The sequence below is a fragment of the Sparus aurata genome, chromosome 19 (assembly GCF_900880675.1).
Source record: "Sparus aurata chromosome 19, fSpaAur1.1, whole genome shotgun sequence".
NCBI classification, from domain to species: Eukaryota; Metazoa; Chordata; class Actinopteri; order Spariformes; family Sparidae; genus Sparus; species Sparus aurata.
This window is the reverse complement of record NC_044205.1, coordinates 10814293-10836571: the sequence shown is the minus strand read 5'-3', so window position 1 is coordinate 10836571 and position 22279 is coordinate 10814293. Positions and strand designations below refer to the sequence as shown.

The following is a 22279-nucleotide window of genomic DNA, read 5'->3' as shown; positions in this document are numbered from 1 at the left end:
GTTAATTACAGACTTAGAGGCTGTTTTATACCGTCTAAAATAGCATCAGCTGGAAGGTTGCTGTTGTTTAAATGTGGCCACCGCAATTTTAAGGCATTAAAAGAGGGAATCCTTATCACATCTGGTTAAAATGTCCTTCCAAGGTACTTTACTCTTTCTAAACCCAGAATCTTTGGCAATAAACACCCCTTTACCTGAAAACTTCAGAGAATAATGAGATTTTCCTGTAATAGTAACCTATTAAACCGTTTTTTGAGAGACGAGTGAAAGCACTGTCTTTGTGGTTTCTGTTTTACAGAGGGGAGGGCAAGAACCAAACTAAAAGTGAGATAAGGCTGGTTGACTGACCGAGCAGCCAAGGCCACAGCGGGACAAAACAGGTTGATAGACCTGGGTCTGTGTACATTGTGGTAAAAGCAACAGTGTGTACACATAGAGTTGACAGGCAGCTTCGGTCCGTTACAAATCCCTTTGGCTGTGTTTACACTATTCACATTTTTTTCCCCCCTATACACTGCTGCGACAAGTTCAGAAATTAAATGACGCACACGCCTTTTAAAGTAATAATCATGTAGCAAAAAGGGCTGGGTTTAACCACAACGATGCGTTCATGTCATCACAGGAAATGTGACGACATGTCATGGCTAATTCCTAGAAGCAATTGTATGTGTCACTCACTGAAAAGCCCATATTCACAATGGCCATTTGTTGTGGCCACAAATCATTAACAGGTTACCTCCAGAGACACTGGAGGTACAATATAGCAGAAGATAAAGCTCAAGTTACATTAGTGGGAATATGACTGATGGGATGTATTACACCAGGACACCAGTTCCCCAAAACAGTATTGCTTAGCAGTTAGATGAGAATGGTGATAAAGCAACTCAAACAGTAAGACATTACAAAACAGTGTGTCTTTTGCAACATTTCTTTCCAAACATACCTTTGGAGTTGAAAACTTCTTTAAGTTGTAGAAGCACATCAGCAAACTTGCGCACATCGCTGACCAGCTGCATAATATAGTTCGGATCTGAGGCGGGGAGGTCTGGACTGTCCGAGCTCACAGAGCCGCTCTTGGAGACCCTGCCTGGCACCCAGGAGCCTGCGCTGGCAGGGCTTGCTGAACCCAAGCTGGAGCTGGAGAGTCGGGAGATGCCCAGAGGAAGTTTGGTTCCACCACCACTGCCTGTTCCGCCACCTCCTGATCCTCCGCCTGTACTCTGGCGCAGCATGGCAGCCAGCATGTCTTATTGGTCCAGCGGCCCTCGGGCCTGGTGGCTGTTACTGGCAGTTCGGCTCCGGCTCAGATCCAGCACTGCAGCACAACAGGGATGAAGGAAGCTGCCAAGGAGAGTAAAATATTTAATTCTCACAGGAACCATTAAAAATGCCATGACAGTTCCGTTATACAGGTGTGGCACATTACCAGCTGGACTTTAGCAGGACATCCACCCTGAGAGGTGTAAACACGTAAACTGGAGTCTTCTTCTGTGCCAGTATGCAAGCTGCTGAAACCGATTGCCCCTGGTGGGATTAATAAAGTTGTCTGAGTCTGAGTCTTCATTCAGAAGTTCTGCTACATGTTCTTCATGGTGTTCGGAAGACTATGACATATTTATTCTCTGCCATCTGCTGGCAATAATCAACACGTGGATTATCCATATATCCTCTTGATATTGACCACAATGAATCTGCAGGTAGTCTGAATGGGTCAATCAGAAGAAAATGCTGAGTGTGTGAGTGTGTGTGTGTAGCTGGACAGTTCCTGAACAGTGCTGCTGTCTGTCTGCAATGTTTCACAAGCAGTGTACTATTTTGGACAATTTGTGAGGTAATTCGATCGGGTAATTGTTGGAGGGCTAAACAGGTCTCAGTAGTCTCGAGCTTAATACAATAATGATACAAATTACAACCCAAAACATAATCTGACAGACCAAACTAGTCTTTAACTGTGACATCCCAAACATGGAGTTATCCTTCAGAAGACTTGTAACATGTCGTACAGGACATGAGATTTATAGACACATAATATACTCAATCAGTGGACACAGTTTGTGATGACAGCTTTCACACTTACAAATGCCCCTTTCTGTATTAATCTACATCCTATAATATAAACAGTAGAGAGAAAGAGTTAAAGTCACGCTGTCCCATCTACACTGCGCCCGGGCGCATGTCCCCGCTCACAGGTCATCATAGGACACGATATTGCTGGTCAAAAATCTTGAAGTGTGATGACTTCTTGCATATAGCTGAATAAAACATGATGAGTTTAAGCCCGGTTAAGAATATCGGGTTGTGAATGTCCAGTAGTTGGGTCGGCATTCATACATTCTACCAAGCAACACTATTTGTCATAAAATCTCGACTTTTGCAAACAGTTCAGACCGCTAAACCGCGGAAACCATTTGTTTGTAACGTCAGTTACGTTAGCTCGGCAGAAATCTGAACTTCGGGGTTTTTGTTGAAGTCGTAACGTTACAAGCTTCGCGTGTTGAAGGTGTGTTAAAATAACAGAAGGGGTTAAAACTTAATAAAGATCCAGAACAAGTAACGTTGGGCGGTTTGCCGGCAAACTGCAGCATTAAATGGCTAAATGCTGACGGAGCTCGCGTACATCTCAGAGTAAAACGTAACTTCAACCGCGTCCAGACACTTCTCCTCTTCATTGGATGTTAGCTAACATTATTTATCAACGGAACTTCACTTTAGTCGCTACTCAAACAAATGGTCAGTTCTCAAACACAAGTACACACCTGCTGTTGGATTCTGAAACATTTCAGCCCGGAGACAAAAAGAACTGAAACGTGAAAAATGGCCAGTCTTGAGAAAGACAAATTAATCCACAGACACAGCGCCGTACGTCCTTATCTTTCACAGCCGTATCCCCGGAGCCCCTCACTGTCTGTCCGGCGAAGCTCCGCTCTGTTCAATCACCTCCTCTCTCCATGTGATGTAGGATGTAACTTGTGATTGGTGTGTGTGTGCGCGTGTGTGTGTGTGTGTGTATTCCTCCCATAACAACAGGTGTCTAGGGTTTTAAAGTGTCAAGATATGCATAATTAACCAACACACATCCGGTTGTGCCTTTCAAAATAATTCCAGCCGGCTGCTAAATTCATCACAACTTGCCGCATCTGAATTAGCGTACATTTGAAAGGCTTAAATCCAAACCAAGAATGATAAGGGAATTTAAATTTAGAAAATAAAAATTTGAGTACAATATGTATCCTTGTATCCACATATCATGCCTCATATTCTAAAGCTGCAACAGACGAAATAGGAACTATGACAACATCAATTTCATACTATGCAATTTCTAACCGTGCCCATTTGATCTCATAGGCTCAAGTGAAACAACAAGTGTTAATGTAAAATTGATCATGAATACTTACAACTTGAATTAAAAGCCAATAAATGTAGTCTTAAAAAGAAAATGTTCTGAGAGAAACGTTAAACTCTCATTATGAACGCAATTTGCAATCTACTTCCGGTATCATTCTGACGGACTTGACCTCATCCGACCAATCTGAATTAACCCCCGTGAAATATCTTGACCACGTCACTCTGTTAAAGATAACAGGCCCAATAAAAATCAAGTGACATCCATAAAGTAGCCTGATGAGTTTGTATTTAACTGTGCACAAGAAGCACAGTGATAGAGATAAAATGCACTGCTGCCACAGAGGCTGCACACTCTTTTTTACGTTTGCCTGGGTTGTAAATCCCTGCAGTTTATATAGAGGCTTACTTGAATAGCTAGTGTGTTTTGCAGGCATAGTTTGCACTACTCTGCTGCCTGCAGTATGTTTCTGTGGAGCAGGGGCTTTGGGACTTTCTCCTGAGAAACACACACAACCCTCAGTCCTTTTTAGATAAGAAAAAGTAGTGGCTTCTCAAATTTGGGTTTTCTTGAGTGTGTTGTTGGGAGCACCCCGCTACAGGGAACAACGAGAGGAGATAGTGTTTTGGTTGTTTTGAGTTTTTGTGATATTTAATGATCGTAGTTTGATCATTGATCTACTATGAAACTTTTGTTATTCTATTAAAAAAACACTCAAAATCCATTCAAACTGGGGGTCTGCTGTCTAATGTGCAGCTATCCCGGGGGGGGGGGGGGTCCTTGACATGTAAAAGTGTGGGAACCCCTGATCTTTCTTACAGTAATAGAACTGCACTTGGTCACATATTTTACAAACTGTCTGATATCATCAGTGAATCGATGCCATAAGAAGAAGGCCTCAAAAGTTGTATTACATTTTATCCACATCTGAGCTGTTTGCTGATGTTTAATCTCACTTTATTTAGATTATCTTTTCTGTATTGTTTACACACAAAATATTGACTTTCCATCTGTGATTTAAGCTATTTTTATTTATTTTACTCATGCCTAAACTATTTTTAAAAAAAAACAAAAGACTCCTAACCTTTAAGTTTTTCTCTGAAAATAGATCTGATACTGGAGGCTTGGAGTAAAACAGCGCACATGACTGACATCTACTGGTGGCATTGTTGTAGTGCAGTCAAACGGGTAAAGGCTCATTAAGCCATCTGTTAATCACGACATTCTTTTTGGATATACTGACTAATTGTTTGTTTAACTAGTATAAATCTCAGTGGTGTTTTATCTCCATCATGTTTCCAGAGAAAATGGGATTATAAAAGATTTGGGCCAGATCATACTCAGTAGATGGGACATCTAGAATGTAGCGATTCACCTTTCTATGAGACCAAGACTCTTGAATGGTCCATTAAAATATTCATCAACCAGCGAACATCGATCCATTATCCAGGAAAACAAGGTTGCATTCATTATTAAAAGTAATTCGCACCCCAAAAAAAGACTTGAAACTTCCAAATTAGACTAAAATGAAGCTATTGAGGAGCGTCTGTGGTGGAGAAGCTCACTAGCTGGAAAATTGTGAGCATTTGGTGCCCTCCAGTGGTGAGAGTGAAGAACTGCAACATATTACACTCGTCAAGGTAGCGTTAATGCAGCCATTTTTAGCACGGCAGTACTTCTGGTGAGTATTTCCAAAATAAAGAACGGAACTGAAGCGATAAGAAGCGAATAAACACATGAACAGATTATAATTTTAGTTGTTCTCAATGCATTGGAAACAGACTACGACTACGCATTATTAATCAGGAATAATATATAATTTAATGCATTCACACTTATTTACTGATTATACTATTATAAGTTAGTATTCCAAAGCATCAAATATGGTGATAATTGTCAAGTACAACTACTACTATATGTTACAAGTGAAATGTACTAATAATGCATTGACTTTTTTATTTTTATTTTGTACTTTTCCATCCATCCATCCATTTTCATCCGCTTATCCGGGGCCGGGTCGCGGGGGCAGCTGCCTGAGCAGGGACACCCAGACTTCCCTCTCCCCGGACACTGCCTCCAACTCTTCCGGGAGGACCCCAAGGCGTTCCCAGGCCAGCTGGGCGACATAGTCACACCAGCGTGTCCTGGGTCTTCCTCGGGGTCTCCTCCCGGAGGGACATGCCAGGAACACCTCCCGAGGGAGGCGTCCCGGGGGCATCCGAAACAGATGCCCGAGCCACCTCAGCTGGCTCCTCTCGATGTGGAGGAGCAGCGGCTCTACTCTGAGCTCATCCCGGGTGACAGAGCTCTTCACCCTATCTCTAAGGGAGCGCCCTGCCACCCTGCGGAGGAAACTCATTTCGGCCGCTTGTATCCGGGATCTTATTCTTTCGGTCATGACCCAAAGTTCATGGCCATAGGTGTACTTTTCTTTAAACAATATTGTGCATTAACATAATAATAATCAAAAATCAAATCATTCAAATAAACAGCCCTGAAATGAATGTTCCTGTCCCTTAAGACTGTTTATTGGATTTAGGACATCGATTGACAATGTGCAGATGAACGATGATACTGTTTTCATGTCTATAATGAGGAAGTCAGCAGTTTCGATCCAAATTAGACAGGTGTGTATTCAGCCACGGGCTTTTATTTTGAAGCGCACACAGCGTGGATCCTATCCTGATTCTTCCTGGTGGCTGATGACTTCAGATTGAATGCACTGGCTAGTTAGACAGTGGTGCATTTTAGCTAGGTCTGTCGAGACAGCACTGTAGTTCTGTGATTGTCGTACTTGTAGTACAGTAATGTGGTGCTTGGGATGCTAATGTTAGTTTAACTTTGTTCCGCGCTGCAGTTATGTCTTCTCCCGACAGCAGCACTGCCGGGGGGACTCACGGGCTCCTTCTCAAACTTCATGAATCACTTTCAGACGAAGACACTCGAGCTGCAGCGTTGAAATGTCACGATATTGTCGGTGACTTGGGACAGGAATGTATGCTAGCCCCGACCGAGACTGAACTTGGTAAGACAATGGGTACTCCTCTTAATACCTCATTGGAAGAGGTTGAATCCGCGCCAAACTCCATTTAAAATCTGGCAATTTATTGTTAATATAGCTGCTGTTGTTGACGAGCGCCAAACACCTTGTTGGATACGGTTGTGTTTGGATATTTAGAAGCTACTTATCAGTTCGTCTTGCAGAAATTATTTCAGTGACGTCGATAACTCGTGTTTTTATTTAGTTTACCCGAGTCACGTCAGCGCCTTCCGCCAAAACCCTCAGTTTGGGGGCGGTGACACTTTCTCATAGTACAATTTTTTAAAAAGCCATGTGATTCTTGTTCAATAATTATAGGTTTAAAATAGATATTATAACTGCATTACGTTAACATTAAGTCTTAGCTATTATATTAGTAAAACTATCAAAATGCAAGGATGAAGTGTTTCATTGATAAAGGTTTTAGGATGTTGTTCAGACCACAGGTTCCCTCCATGGCACCTTATTCCTCAGGGGGATTCAGTCTGAAGTTCATGCTGTATGCAACATGCGGTCGTACTATCACATTACAAGCACTAGCTGAGCCTTGTACTGTGTTTCTTTACAATATTTACAGTCGAGAAGCATTTTAGTTCCACAAAACTCTGATCAGAGGTGGTTTTCTTTGCAGTTACAGGATAGTACGCAAGTAATAATGCATAATCTGTGGAGTGAGTAGCAAAGGATCAGTAAGTCAATAGAGGCTTGCACATTGCACTGATGTGTTTATAATTCATATTCAGTTGTTGGTGTTCTGATGTACATACTTCTGATCCCACCTTTGCATTTTCATCTTGAAGCTTTGCAGACATCTCTATTGTTCTCGAAAGACTATGGACTGCTCAGCTTCCTCAGGAAGTCCCTGGCATCAGATGAGGTAGATATCAGGAATCGAAACGTTGAACAATAATTGAGTGAATTTAAAGATCTCCTGTTGACAGAAACATCTCTCTTCCAGCTCCGTGACACCCGAGTTGATATCTTGTGTTTTTTGGAGAAGTTTTTGGACCGAGTCTCACCTAGAGTCAAAGGCTGGGAGAAGACGTACGCCATTGACATAAGAGTAAGTCCCCCTTTCAAGCAAAAGTGTCATTCTGCAGCTAGTGAAAACAATGGAAATGGATTTATTCAAAGTAAACTAATTCGATGTCAGATTAAAACTGAGGCTGACATTCAGGAGCCTCTATTTCTTTTCATGTCAGCAATTACAAACTTCACACACACGACAGTTGGAACAGTACAACAAACTAAGGAAACACACATTTGCTTGCATACACGTTTCTGCAAATTAATTAATTTGTTAACTCTCTTTCTTCTTTTTTATGCAGGACACATGCATGGTTGTGTATACGAAGGACAAAGTGGCCAAATGTAGGACTCCAGTGCTGGACCTCCTCATAAAGGTTGGTTTCTTTTTCCATTCAGTGTATTTTCTTTAACACAAGCCCAAGCATGCAAGGTGAGGACGACAGCGTGCATTCAGATCAAAAGAAAAGCCCTAATTCCCTGTTCATATCTTGTGAAAGTCTGTCTAATATGTTTGTGAACATGGACTTAAATATTAACTTGTTCTTGTCAAATACTCGCCACAGGTTCTCCAAAAAACAAAGGCATCCAGCGTGGCTGCTGAGCTTCGAATCGGTGAAATGTTCAACAAATATTACAGCGAGCTTTGTCAGAAGAGCAAACTACCAGATTCAGGCGAGTCGGCCCTTGATGACTGAAATCTAAGCACCATTTCGAGATTGTCTTAATACAGGCACATTTTTCATACTTGTGTTACTGTTTTTACAGTCCTTGGCAAAATCTATGAGTTGCTGGGAGTTCTTGCAGAGGTTCACCCCAGCGAGATGGTCAACAACTCTGACAAACTCTACAAAGCCTATCTAGGAGAGCTGAAAGAACAGGTGTGTTGACAGACGAAATGGCGATGACATGAAAAAAAACAAAGAGAATATCATGATCTTTTGTTCGGGCTGTGCCAAGTGTTGAACCGTGATGAACAAATGCAGCCAGTTGAAAACAGCTGGTGAAATGTGTTTTCATTCAGTTGTGGTTTTGTGTTTTTTGTTTCAGATGACATCTTCAACGAAGGAACCCAAACTTTTTGTCGTAGCTGGATGTTTGAGAGGAATCACTGCTCTGATGGTCAACTTCACTAAAACCATGGAAGAAGGTGTGTGTGTGTGTGTGTGTGTGTGTGTGTGTGTGTGTGTGTGTGTGTGTGTGTGTGTGTGTGTGTGTGTGTGTGTGTGTGTGCGCGCGCGCGCGTGTGTGTATGGAGCCAGAACGGTGACTTTAAAATTTGGCATCCCAAAAAAAAAAATGGCATTGAAAACAAAACCAGTACTGAAAAAAGAAACATTGTCATTGAAACATTTGTATTGAAAACAGTTGTATTGGCATCGAAACAAGTATTGGCACTGAAAAAAGAAACTAATTAAAATAATTAACGCTCTACTTGCCCCTCCTCTCAGGCCCCTCCCTCTCGACGACAAAACAGTGACAGAAAGTTGAAACTGAAAATCAGTGACACTGAAAAAAAACTGACATTGTAAAAAAAATCTGTCACTGAAAAAAAAGTGACATGAAGAAAAAATCTGAAGATTGTCATTGAAAAATACAAAAAAGATCCCAATAAAATAAAATGATAAGATTTTCAGATTTTAATTATTTTAATTAGTTTCTTTTTTCAGTGCCAATACAACTGTTTTCAATACAAATGTTTCAATGACAATGTTTCCTTTTTCAGTACTAGTTTTGTTTTCAATGCCAATTTTTGGGGGGGATGCCAAATTTTAAAGTCACCGTTCTGGCTCTGTGTGTGTGTGCGTGTGTGTGTGTGTGTGTGTGTGTGTTTGTTTCTCGATTCATCCATTCATCTCACATTTCCAATAAAAAGCATGGAATGCCATGATTAGTGTGTCTCTGACTTGCAGATCCAGCAACGTCTAAGGACATTTTCCAGTACGCCCTGAAGGCGATCAGTCCCCAGGTAAATGTCTCTGTCTCAGCTATCCAACTGTCATTAACCGTTGACGCACCCAGTTGGCAAGGGAAGTGTACATGTAATGTGCAGTGCTGTGTGTTGAACCTCAATTCATTTATGGTGCCAACAGAAATGTGTCACTGTCTTAACATTACCATTTAGTATATCATATTGACCCTTACATTTGTGCGTACTGTGTCAATGCATGCTGAACTGTTTTTAGATTGTATTTTACTAGGGCTGTACCAATCAAAGCTTCTTTAACGTTGACATCGGAATTGTTGTAAGGTCCAAAAGTCCAAGTTTATTGAAATTGGTGCAATCATTTCCAAAGTTCACAACAGGTTTTCTTCGACCAAAATATTCAAGTTCTGTCCATTTTTGTTGGTGTTCAGACTTTCAGAAATGACATTTTCACTGCAGTCAAAAAAACTGCGCACTCCCCTGCTGGCTGCGCACAAAATGAGGCTTGCACTTGTAGTAATGGGCTGGTCTAGCAGCAATCAAACAGTGCCATAAATGACATTTATATACCCACATCAACAAAAAATCTATTTCAGCCCTAACACTGTTATAGTGTATTACTGAAGTCCTTACAAAAAAGGATGAAAAGAAAATCTTTGTCGTGGCAGTCCATAAGACATCATCACTTTCATATCACTTACGACAGACATTTAAAGCTTCATTTGAAATCAATCTCAGTAGAAGCTTTGAATGTGAAAAAAGATGTCCAGTCCAGGTCTGCATTTAAAATTCATGTGTAACCATGCAACGAGCCTCCTCTGACAGTATGTTTTCCCTTTTTTTTTTTTTTTGTGCTGTAGATGGAAATGAATCGCTATGCTGTCACATTTGGTAAGGCCTGCCATTTCCATCGCAGAATTGTAAGATAAGAGAAGCCTCCCTAAAAATCTAATTTCTCTTTGACTCTGTTCCTTAAACAGCTGGGCTTAGACTATTTGCCAGACATGCATCCCAGTTCAGCAGCTGCCTTATGGACCACTACAGAGCGTTGTTTGAGGTCATGTCTAAACTCTGTGGACACATCAATGCTGAGATGAAGAAGACCAGTTACTACGCACTTGAATCCTTCCTCAAACAGGTAAACACTTAAAGGGTTTTCCAGACAAACGTGATGAATAGTGAAATCAGAGGTAAATATATTTCCCAAAATCCAAAAACTAATATTTGTATGATCATCTGAAGGTTGCGATGCTGGTGGCAGAGAATATTGAGGAGCACAAAAGCAAGCTGAAGTTCTTCATGCAGAAGTTCTGTGGCATCATAAAGACCATGGACTCTACACATAAAGAACTGTCCATTGCCATACGAGGATATGGATTCTTTGCAACCGTATGTTAATTGCCTTTGTTTGCTTTAATTACAGTTTGGTTTCCTGTGTAATCCACTAAATAATCTTAAATGTAATCTTTTGTTGTTCATGTACAGTCCAGACTTCTTAATAAAAAACTTTTTTTCTGTAGCCATGCAAGAAAGTCTGCCCACAAGATGTGGACTTGATGTACACAGAGCTGATTCAGCGCTGTAAGCAGATGTATCTTACTGAGTCTGATGGGGAGGACGACAGTCTCTACCAGCTGCCAAGCTTCCTGGACTCTATTGCTAGTGTCCTGATTCACCTGGACAAGGTAACAAACTCAGTCTATCATTAAAGTTTGACCACAGCTGAATAACCTGAATACCCATAGATTTTCAGCCTTACCTGTACATCCATGTATGCACCATGATGTCATGCAGTGGCAAGAAAGACTTGTCTCCCTCTGTGTCCTTGCTCTCAGATCCCAGAAGTGTATACACCTCTCCTTGAGCGTCTGCTCGTAGTGCAGATTGACAACTTCCCTCAGTACAGCGAGAGAATGCAGACTGCGTGTTGCAGGTCCATTCTTAAGGTGCTGGTGGCCATGGCTTCTAAAGGACCTGTCCTATGGACTTTCATAAGCTCAGTGGGTAAGTCGATCATGAACACATCGCACCTTAAGGCTGTCATAGTATTTATTAAAGGAAATGGAAGTGAATATTATCTGCTTGCTCTTGTATGACTCTTCTGTGATGATATCTGCTAAAACCTTAACCATTATTTTTCAGTGCACCAGGGCTTGATTCGTGTCTGTTCAAAACCCATCATGCTTGCTGAGGTCAGATGCATGTTTCCAGATGTTGATGTCATTATTGAATCCAGACACATGTGTATATATTTACTCAGCTGAATGTTTTGTTTGGAATCACAATTTTCTTTCATTTGCTCAGGACAAAGACGGCGGTCCATCTGAGTCTTCCCAAGTTCGTGTTGGAAAGTGGAAAGTTCCGTCGAGTCAGAACTATCTTGCTTTGTATAAAAGCCTTCTAGACTGTGATCAGCTTAAGGTACAGCTATCTTCTTTTAAGTTTTGTCTTTTGAGATATGAAAAAAAGCTCAACTAATTTCAGCAGGTTTGGTTGGTGTAACCTGTTATAAACACATTACATTACATTTAGCCACTTAATATCCATTTTGAAGACTATTTATTCATTTTCTGTCAATAAGTCTATATTTTGGTTATTTTGTTATGTATATATGTGCCACCCTACTTTATTACCATACAACTACTTTGGATGCTTGTGGCCATGGCTCGTTGACACTGTCCATGATTAAAATGAATGAGAAATATTGAGAGTAGTGCCTGCACAGTTTTGGATTGTAAATATTTAGGTACATAATATACTGACAGATATATTTACTAGCCATATTGTCTCCTCTCATGCCTTCCTTCATTACAGGAAGTAGCTGCAAGGGAGATTGTTTTCATCGACATTTAATGAGCATATAAGTTTGTTTTTTTTGTCCATTTTTGTCGTCCTGCAGGATTCAGGATTTCTGGATGGAGCTTTTGAAAGTCAGAACACTGCTCTGGTATCTCTGAGCCGTCTCCTTTATGATGAGTTGGTGAAATCGATTCTCCGAATTGTGGAGAAATTGGACTTGTCTGTGCAAAAAGTGACGACAGGAGAAGAGGTGAGGACTCGCTCTTAGGTTCTACTGCAATATAGTTCTTTGACATTTATAAAAGATAGCTGACAGGTGCGCAGGGCAAAAACAACACCACATACCTGTTTTTGTTTTTTTAATGGCGAGAAAAATGTCAACATGTTTTTTCCTTTCTGTTGGAAGTATAACTTTGACAATTATTCACTTGGTCTTCAGATGTCTGTCTTTTTAACACTAATCCACGGCACTTGCCTCCCCCTCTGTAAGAATCCGGATGATGCAGCTCACGTCCTTCCCTCCTCTGACCCAGCAGCTCATCTTTTGCCCAATAAGATCAAAGATTTCACTGCCTTTATCAACCTGGTTGACTTCTGCAGGTAACTGATACTACACAAGATGCTCCAAGGCGTCTGAATATGAACAGAACGGGGCTGGTTACTTTATATATGACACTTTTTGACCTTTTGGTCCTTCACTCTCTTACATCCACATATCAACCGGGGAGATTAATCTGTTAGGCATTGTAGGGCCGTAACAAGTGTACATATTTGGTTTTCTAGCACATTTGTGGTTCATTGTCCATCACACTGTTTTTTTTGCAGTGAGTTGTTGCTGAAAAAGCATGTGGAGTACTTTCAGTCCTGGGTGTATCCTTTAAGCCATGAACTTATCCTTCACTCCATACGAAACCCACTCGTCAGTGGCTTCTACAAGCTGCTGTCTGTCGCCATGAAGATTGCGAAGAGAATCAATTACTACCAGGTACGGTTCCACTAGTGCAAAGCATTTTGTAAAGCTCAATCATACGAGGTATAGGATAATGGCTTTGAGTTTAGGAAACTGAAAGAAAAAAAGTAAGTTGTGAATTATACTTCTGACATTGAATATATCTTACAAATATTAACAATCTGTTTTTTACCAGGGAGTTGGCCTGAGAAGCTCTTCAAACCCCCAGAGCGACACAGTGAAAAGTGCTAGCTTTGCAGTGTTCTCTAAGTTTGGAAAAGAGGTAGCTGCTCCTAACAATTTTTACTGAGTGTTATAAACTTGCGTGTTGGTGTAATTAACTGAAACGAGAAATTACTGTTGAATTTAATGTGTCGGAGTTGTTGGTGACATGTTTCCCACTAGGTGTGCGTGAGAATGAAGCAGTATAAAGATGAGCTGTTGGCATCCTGCTTGACATTTGTCCTCTCGCTGCATCACAACATCATAGCTTTGGACATCAAGGCCTACTGTCCTGCTCTTGAGGTGGGTCCTCTCATTTATTTCATTGTGGATTTGTGAAGTAGATGAAGATGAATAAATACAGCTTAAAACAAACAAACAAAACAAAAAATGTGGATGTACAATGGATAGTTTAATGCAGTCATTTTCAACTGTGGCAGTTGTACCCCAGCTGTTACTTCTGCAGTTGCCAGGAAGCATGTGGAAAATTGTAGAGTCGCTTTAGTTGTTTTATTCACTATCATTTTTATAAGATAAAACTTGAATGACTGATTTTGTCTAACAATTGCTTGATAGAATACAAGTTACAGGGTTAGGGTAGCAAACAGACCACTATGTTAGTTCTCCACTTACAATTCACCTGTATGGAAACCATATTGTAACATCTTTTATTCACTTTTATCACGATAATAGTTAAATATCAATCGAGAGGACACATTGGGAACATGATGGGTGAAGCCAAAGAAGCAGCGAGTACTTAACCTAATCTGTCAGGGTTGTGGGGTTACATTGTGTGATATTGTGTGTGTGTGTGTGTGTGTGTGTGTGTGTGTGTGTGTGTGTGTGGTGCTTCTAGGCGGCTCTGAAGTTGGGTTTGAGCCATGTTCCTCTGGCCAACATTGCCCTAGACGCTCTTGAGGACTGGTCCTCCCACATCCCCTTGGAGACTATGCAGCACTGCTACACTATTGTCCTTCCTCTTCTGGATGGATACCTCAAAACCACCTCCACCGACAGTAAGCCCATAATATTGAGTAGTCAAGTCAGTTGATGGACAGTTTGTTCACATTTTAAATGGTTTTCAGTTTAATAAATGATGATATCAGCCAAATTAACATAAAGTCTGATTCAGATGATCTTGCCTTTAGACAAAGACGACAGCAACTGGGAAGTGATGTCATCTATGTCTTCAAGACGTGACAAAGGATACAGCCGAGTGATGACAAGGCTCCTGAAAAAATCTAACCAGCTCACCATGGTGGGAAAACATCTTTCAAAGGAGCAATTTGCCTTTTGTGTTATTTTATAATCTGTCTCTTCAGTGGCTTTCACCTTTTCCAACCACTAATGATGCAGGATGATAACACTGAACACTGAAGCCCTGTCTTTGAATGTACTGATTTCTTCTATGTGAATGCAGGAAGATGCTCCACTTGACATTGTGAGGCTCAGGGTGGTGAAGTTGCTCGGTCACCTGGGAGGAAGGCTGAACAGGAACCTTGTAACTGGTGAGGATTTACATAACCAACTCACCATGTTCATCCATTTTGCACTGACATTTCCAGTATTTTAGCAATGTTCCAGATTGATGATTTTTAAACACTTGACACATTTGTGTGAATTAAATAGAAATAATAGCTGTTTTTGCTGATCAAAGGCCTCTATTTTTATACATTTAGTGGTGTCATCAGAGGAAATGATGAAGAAATTTGTTGCCTGGGATTCTGAGAAAAGGCTCAGCTTTGCAGTGCCGTTCGCTGATATGAAGCCAGTCATCTACCTCGACCCATTCCTGCCTCGAATTAGTGAGCTGGCTCTGTCCACAAGTGACAGACACACCAAAGTATGTCATCTTATATGGAAGGGTTTCCCCCTCCAGTGGCTGTTCACAAAATGTATTTGAGGCAATCTTTTGGTTGTGATTAACACGGCATAGATATGATGACAATAAAAAAAAAACTACAGTTGAAATCATGTTTCCCTTGTGTTTGATGCAGGTAGCTGCTTGTGAGCTGCTCCACAGCTTGGTGATCTACATGGTTGGGAAGAGTGCTCAGATGGTTGAAGGGGAGAACAGTTTGCCACCTATGTACAAGCTGCACAAGAGGCTGTTTCCTGTGCTCCTGCGTCTGGCCTGTGATGTGGATCAGGTGTGTGCACTCCACCAAGATAGTTATCCCCATGTTCATGGACATGAAAGGTCCTTAAATATGATGGAATTTGGAAGGATTTTAAACCGGTCAAGGAGAGAAATGTATGTTAATGAACACTACTCTCATTTAAATTTAGATGGTTGTAATCAACTGTTTTGTCAAGGGAATGTTCATCTCCACCCTTTCACAAAATAATGTCTGACAAACCAGGGAAAGAAGAATATTTGTAGCAAAAGTATATTTGTTTTAGGAAACATACATTTTAACTGGAGGTGTGTGACCCATAGGGAATCCTTAGTCACTGCCAAATTATTGTAATAAACAGTAACATTTTGAAAGTTTTATTTTTTCAAAAATGTGAATATCCCTGAAAATACACATTAACATGAATGAATTGAAAATGATTTCAGACATGTCAAAACAAAACCAAAAAAGATAAATTAGTTCAACAAATAATTATTATAAAATTAAAAGCATGTTGCGAAGTATATTCCATTAACAAGCATCGACATGGCTGAAAAGTACTTAATTCTTCCCCTTCTCCAAAACTCGGTAATTAATCATAATCAGTTTACTTCCATTAATCCAACATATTATTAGCAACAAATAAATAACATAAAAATGACAAATAGAACATTGATGAAAGACGGGTAATTTAAAGTGCTTGAATTTATATTTTTTATATTTATATTTTATGCAAGAAAAAAGTTATTTTACTTTTTTTTTTCTTTTCTTTTACATTACTTAATAGGCTACATTCCATTGTCTGCATGTGTGTAGCCTCCTTCTTCTGTAAAGTCTGCAAGTTGTCATTATAAATATTCTCAGTGTTGTACCAGTACTGACATTTAATTGGGCCTTGAAATCCCCTACAAAACCCCACAATTTGATTTATGGTGTGTGAACACTGGGTATGTGATGATGTCTAAGGCGTTGTTAATGAATTAAAAAATGTTTTACTAGGTGACCAGACAGCTCTTTGAACCGCTGGTTATGCAGCTGATTCATTGGTTTACCAACAACAAGAAGTTTGAAAGCCAAGATACAGTAGCTGTTCTAGAGGCCATTATGGTAAGTGTGTATACTCTATGAAGAGCTTCATAGGCTAAATGTCTTTTAATTATTCTTTTCTGCCTCACTTTGGTCGTCTAATTTTCTTTTGTGTGTGCTTTTCTGTTCAGGACGGTGTGGTCGACCCAATGGATAGCACTCTCAGAGACTTCTGTGGCCGCTGCATTGAAGAGTTTGTCAAATGGTCAATCAAACAAACCACCCCCAAGCAGCAAGAGAAGAGCCCCACTAACATGAAATCCTTGTTTAAGCGCATCTACAGCTTGGCTCTCCACCCCAATGGCTTCAAAAGACTTGGTGCAGCCTTAGCATTCAATAGCATCTACAGACTTTTCAGGTACGATTCTTTTCTCTGTGTTTGGACAATTTTATTTAATTTCTGTAGTACCTACAGCAGCAAGCTGTATCTTGCTTTTGATATTTAAGATTTGACTGATTTGGTTAATGACAGCCATAGTGATAATGTTTGTTATAATTCTATTTAAATAACATTTTTATGCCAAGAAAATATGTATAATAATTTTTTCCCGATGCCTTCTTTTTAACCATGAGAAATGCTGTTTTAAAAGTAAATTGTCGGGTTGTTTTACTGTGTTTTATTTGTCTGTAGGGAGGAAAGTTCCTTGGTGGAGCAGTTTGTCTTCGAAGTTCTCGTCATATTTGTCGAAAGTCTGGCTCTTGCGCACTCAGATGAGCGATCTTTGGGTAATTGTTCTTCCACTTCAGATTTATGGACAGGACACTTTGACGGGACAGGTTTTAAAAATCATTTTTAATGTGTTCATCTTATAAGATATACAAATAGGTTGATGTGAAATGTATGGCCAATAACTAGCAATTATATTTTAAGCCTTGGGAACAGATATTTCTTGGAAGATGATATATCGGTGTGTTACAAATTTTGTATTATTTTATTATGTTTCAAATGCAACACAATGTTTCTTGCAACACAAGAAACTTTATGGTTGTTTCTACTGTGCATTAAAAGAGGATTATAATTGAAAGCTAATTTAATTTTCAAAAAGGTATGAAGCTGTTATTGCTGCTCCTCCATCCTCAGGTACATTGCAGCAGTGTGGAAGTGCCATTGATCACCTGAAAAGAATCATTAAAACCAAGGCCCCCAGTCTCAATCAGAACAATGCTAAGCGACGTATCCCAAGGTTGGTACTCTATGGACATGGATGAAACGCATCCCAAAGTCAATTTAACCTAAAAAGCTTACAAGATATAGCTGCTTTGAAATGAAAATAAGCTGATACGTTTTGTGTATTAGCATCATATTTCATAGATATACACACAGTTTTAGTGTGTGTGCACTCTCCATATTTGTGCAAGAAAGCTAAAGCTAAGACAAAAGTAATATTTATGATATTAAGAGATATTATAATTAATATTTGGAAATGCATGTTAAATTCCTCTTTCTCTTCATACAGGGGCTTTCCCCCTGATGAAAAGCTGTGCCTCTCTGATGTGGTTTTATGGCTCCTTGAACAATGTGGCCGCCCTCAGACTGAGTGTCGCCACAAATGCATGGAACTCTTCTATGAGTTTATACCCCTCCTCCCAGGTGAGCAATCCAGCCAAGGGCCCCATCATCCAGATATGAAAGTGAACACAACACGTGCATTTGAGAGAAAGAATCCAATCATATCATCCCAGTAGTACTGCATTCATTTTGATGTGAATTAAACTCTTTGTCTGTGACTGAACTTAGGAAAGAAGTCTCCACCTCAGTGGTTGGATGGCATGCTGAAGGATCATGGTATAAGTTTCCTGATCTCTCGGTTTGAGGGCGGGGGTCTCCTCTCCCAGCCCACTCTCAGGGACCTCTCTAGTCCTTTCAGCGTCAGAGCCACCCTGCAGTGGATGGACCTACTGCTGGCTTCCCTGGACTGCTACAACACCTTCATCAAGTTACACATAATCAAACCTCATCACATGCTTGGTAAGACTTGTCTGTGAAACCCTTGACAATTATACTATGTTTTAACTACCCATACCATTTCTTATGTAAGGAATAATGCCCGATGAGGTGTCCATAAACAGGAATTAATGGACGATGCGGAGGCGCGTCGAACGGTTGCCTCCGCTAAGTCCATTAATTCCTGTTTATGGACACCTCGAAGGGCATTATCCCGCTTATACCATGGTCACTTGCCAAAGAAAATAAATTAAGACCATTAATTTATATTTCCATGCGTTTTACAATCAAAATATAAAGTTTTTCACAAGCCATAACTAAGTTTCCCTGGTAACGCCTGAGGGTTTGACTAAAACCTGGAATAATCATTTCCCTCCCGTAAGGTTCTTATGCAACAGAAGCGTTGTTCACTCCTCCAGTAAATAGGACGGACCATAGATACGACTTGGCAACGGGAGATATGCTAGTCCGCTCAGCGATGAGCCAGAAAGCTAACGTTATGCTAGCTAGATTCAAAGTCAATAACATTGCGTACAGTTGACAAACAGTAAATGTAATTTCACTGGGATAGTGAGATAATGAGCCAGTAGTTGTAAGTGGGGTCATGCAGTGACATACATTTGGTCATATTGCTCAGAGCCTCGCTTGATCATCATTATACTCAACGTGTGACAACACAGATGTATACAGTGTACCTTATGTTTGTTGTCCTGTATTTTATTAGCATGTAAAAAGGAAAATTGTTTCAGCTTTGTTGTATTGTCCATAAACATTAACACATTTCTAAAAAAAATATGTATTTTCAGTTTGAAATCAGTGTCAACTATTCCATTTGTACTTTCTAGGATTGAATGTTATTTAACATTGCATTGACCCTGCAGTGATTCCAATGAATAAAACTCTTAATCTTCCCTTATTGTTCACCAAAGGCTCCAAAGAGAAGTCAAGCTTTCTGAAAGCTATTAGTTTCTTTGTGACTGAGTTGGCAACTCATGAACTGGCAGCAGCAGAGAGCTGTTTCCCTCTGGGTGAAAGGACCTCTCACTTCAGCCCGAGAGAGGTGGATCAGTACAACTTCAGCAAGTGCACCATAATTGTCCGCCTGCTGGAGTTCACCACTATGATTCTTGAGAAAGGAGACCAGGAGTTTTGGAAGGTATCACTGAATTGAGAAAAGGCATGATTTTTTCCTTTGAAAGCTTTTTTTTTTTTTTTTGCTCACTTTCTCATAATTCATTCACAGCTTCTGGAACAAGACCTTTTGGTCTCGGCTGTCTTTGAGCTGACTGCGCTGGTGGTGTGTGAGCCATCCACTGTTGGTTTCAACATGGCAGATGTGGAGGTAATGAAGAACCTACCAGATGTGTGTGTTCCTTTACTGAAGGCACTGCTGACCTCACCATACCACACTCGTATTGAAGGCAGTTTGCGGACAAAAATCTCACGTAAAAGGTATGTTGATTGTCTTTGATTGCTCTACTTTGAGTTCACTGTTAGAGAAAAAGAATGGCCACATGCACTTGCTATCATTACAAAAAACGGTTTGAGAATAGTCTATTAAACATTGTCAGAAAGTGACAATTAGAATGTGTTTCAATTTCGTAATGATATTATCTGCTGCAAAATGAAAAATAGAGGAATTGAATATTCACATTTTATAAATTGCAAATTTAGACATCACATCAGTTTCGATAAACAAACTTTCCCGTCTGTGTGATGTATGATATTTTATGCCAGAAGAAAAGAAAATACAAACTCGGATTGAGCTAACTAGCTAGTTGGACAGCCTCAAACATAGTTATGAAATCTCAAAAAATAAATAGCATGTCAGTTGTAACATATTGTAACAAACAATCTCACATTCTCTTCTGTGGCATTACTTCTGATTGCAATTTCTGAAAAAAGATTATTGTGATAATACTAAGTTGTCTAAACCAGCCATCTTCTTTTTCTTTTTAATTTCTTAAATGATCTCTCCAGTGTCGAGGACTTGTGTGCTGTAGACCTCTACCATTCCAGCACTCTGAGCCACCACGACCAGATGGAAATGGTTCTGTCCTCCTGTAAGCAGATCCACAAAGCAGACTTCCTCAGCTCCATTCTGCACAGCCAGGTATTTTGCGTTTTCAATCATTTGTACTCAAAATGAACTGAAAATGACTGTAATGCATTTTTGTGCACTGATGTAATGCAGTATCTTCTTTATTTTATTAGACTGCTTGTTGCATATGAAAACATATTTTTTGTCATTCTCTATGTATTAAGGATGTTGCCTATGCCAAATCCCTTGGGTCCCGTCTTCTAATGACAGTGTACAAAGGTATAGCACCCGGTGAAGACAGGAAGGCACTTCCATCCTTGGACATAAACACCAAGAGGCTAGCAGATGGCCTGCTTCAGCTTGCCTTCTGTCTAAGTCAACAGGTCAGTGCTACCGGTCTTTGGATTAGATTGAATACAATTAAATGAAATTGAAACTATCCATGGTGAGCTGCAGTTAACCGACAGAAAATAACAATGTTACAAAACTGACAATGGATCTATTGACACAATGAAACTCACAGTTTAAACACTGTCAGAACATGAATAGCTTTCCAATTTATAGTTTGTTAAAAAATATATTTAAATCAAGACGTCAATGGAAAAACTCCTTGAATATGATGTAGTTTAAGTGTTTCACTGCTCCCTGCCTGCTGTTGTTTGTTGCTGTTTCTCTGCAGAGTGAGCAGCTGGTGGACTTGTTGTTGAACACCATCATGCTCTCTGTGCCGATATCTGGAAGCCATAGCCATAACTTCCTGAGCTTCTCGCATGGCGAGTATTTCTACAGCCTCTTCCAGATGACCATTAACACTGAGTTGCTGAGAAGTCTGGACACTACAGTCTCACGCCTCATGACAGCTTCCTCTCAAAACCCCAGCATGGTAGCTCTTTCTCTCTTTCTTTCCCCACACTTTTAAATCAGTTAATAATAAAGGTTATAGTACAAAAGATTTCCAAAAGTATTCCCACAACAGATATAACATTTAAAAGGTGAAACATGTTTACAGCCTGACACCTGCTTAATGAGACTATATAGACAATGTTTTTGTGATCTTTGTTCTGCTCATGTATTGAGTAGATTGACCAATCGGATAATCTCCCCAAATAAGATGAATCAAATGACCATTTTATCACAATGCTTACTTGGTGGCATACTTCAATTACAGGTTAGTTGCAGCTAGAAATGTTGATGTATAGAAATTATAGAAACATTTTATAAAAAAGAGATCTATACAAAGTAATGAGTAATTGAAGTGTTTTGTCTTAGTTACCCTGCAGTTTAAGTTAAGGGTGCATTACTGTGCAAAGGTCTGTGGCAAAGAATGCAGCAGTCAGTAGACTGAGTACAGAAGTGTTGCTATCAGGGTGCAGGTATTTGTGAAGGATTCATCGTTGGTAAAGATCTAACTTCTTGTACAAATTTAGATCTTTTCGAGCCTATGAAGTGAATGGCAGCCATGCACCTGTAACGGAACATTATTGTTTTTCTGTCTGTGGACCGCGTTATTCTGATGTTGAATTTTGTCATCAGGTGAGTGTGTTGCTGAATGGCATGCTGGACCACAGCTTTAGAGAGCGCTCTGTGAGGAAGACTCAAGGAAAACTGTTGGTTGAAGAGGTGCTGAGAAGATGGAAAAGCCTGCAGTCGTGGTGGGAAGGACAATCCTCAACTCCTGAGAGCAAAACCGCCACCCTGCTGCTGCTCTCCAAGCTCCTGCAGGTATTATAAAGCTGAAGTTACTAGCAAAACAAACACAATATGAAATGGTACAGTACAAATTG

General features: G+C 40.1%; 2 protein-coding genes across 4 annotated transcripts in view; one reads left to right on the top strand and one right to left on the bottom strand.

Moving 5' to 3' along the window:
* Positions 1 to 3001, bottom strand: part of arhgap29a (Rho GTPase activating protein 29a) — a 35784-nt gene extending 32783 nt beyond the window's left edge. Inside the window, exons 1-3 of one of the 3 annotated variants that reach the window (XM_030398657.1) lie at positions 2757 to 3000; positions 1427 to 1524; positions 944 to 1341 (exon numbers count right to left, since the gene is read on the bottom strand). In XM_030398657.1, coding sequence (XP_030254517.1) covers positions 944 to 1244 — 301 coding nt within the window. In that variant the 5' untranslated portion in view covers positions 1245 to 1341; positions 1427 to 1524; positions 2757 to 3000. Of the gene's footprint in view, positions 1 to 943; positions 1342 to 1426; positions 1525 to 2756 lie in introns of all 3 variants that reach the window. The other 2 variants (XM_030398658.1, XM_030398656.1) reach the window with 2 other exon arrangements.
* Positions 3002 to 6049: 3048 nt separating this feature from the next.
* Positions 6050 to 22279, top strand: part of prkdc (protein kinase, DNA-activated, catalytic subunit) — a 38735-nt gene continuing 22505 nt past the window's right edge. The window contains exons 1-37 of the mRNA XM_030398501.1: positions 6050 to 6368; positions 7184 to 7260; positions 7342 to 7446; positions 7712 to 7786; positions 7976 to 8084; positions 8178 to 8290; positions 8460 to 8559; positions 9323 to 9378; positions 10197 to 10227; positions 10317 to 10474; positions 10579 to 10725; positions 10857 to 11021; positions 11172 to 11340; positions 11479 to 11528; positions 11641 to 11757; positions 12236 to 12385; positions 12626 to 12735; positions 12961 to 13120; positions 13281 to 13367; positions 13490 to 13609; positions 14163 to 14322; positions 14455 to 14564; positions 14727 to 14814; positions 14986 to 15149; positions 15304 to 15456; positions 16423 to 16530; positions 16641 to 16867; positions 17141 to 17235; positions 17591 to 17693; positions 17967 to 18100; positions 18248 to 18478; positions 19384 to 19610; positions 19698 to 19906; positions 20435 to 20567; positions 20720 to 20878; positions 21175 to 21378; positions 22029 to 22217. Coding sequence (XP_030254361.1) covers positions 6203 to 6368; positions 7184 to 7260; positions 7342 to 7446; positions 7712 to 7786; positions 7976 to 8084; positions 8178 to 8290; positions 8460 to 8559; positions 9323 to 9378; positions 10197 to 10227; positions 10317 to 10474; positions 10579 to 10725; positions 10857 to 11021; positions 11172 to 11340; positions 11479 to 11528; positions 11641 to 11757; positions 12236 to 12385; positions 12626 to 12735; positions 12961 to 13120; positions 13281 to 13367; positions 13490 to 13609; positions 14163 to 14322; positions 14455 to 14564; positions 14727 to 14814; positions 14986 to 15149; positions 15304 to 15456; positions 16423 to 16530; positions 16641 to 16867; positions 17141 to 17235; positions 17591 to 17693; positions 17967 to 18100; positions 18248 to 18478; positions 19384 to 19610; positions 19698 to 19906; positions 20435 to 20567; positions 20720 to 20878; positions 21175 to 21378; positions 22029 to 22217 — 4959 coding nt within the window. The 5' untranslated portion in view covers positions 6050 to 6202. The remainder of the gene's footprint in view (positions 6369 to 7183; positions 7261 to 7341; positions 7447 to 7711; positions 7787 to 7975; positions 8085 to 8177; positions 8291 to 8459; positions 8560 to 9322; positions 9379 to 10196; positions 10228 to 10316; positions 10475 to 10578; positions 10726 to 10856; positions 11022 to 11171; positions 11341 to 11478; positions 11529 to 11640; positions 11758 to 12235; positions 12386 to 12625; positions 12736 to 12960; positions 13121 to 13280; positions 13368 to 13489; positions 13610 to 14162; positions 14323 to 14454; positions 14565 to 14726; positions 14815 to 14985; positions 15150 to 15303; positions 15457 to 16422; positions 16531 to 16640; positions 16868 to 17140; positions 17236 to 17590; positions 17694 to 17966; positions 18101 to 18247; positions 18479 to 19383; positions 19611 to 19697; positions 19907 to 20434; positions 20568 to 20719; positions 20879 to 21174; positions 21379 to 22028; positions 22218 to 22279) is intronic.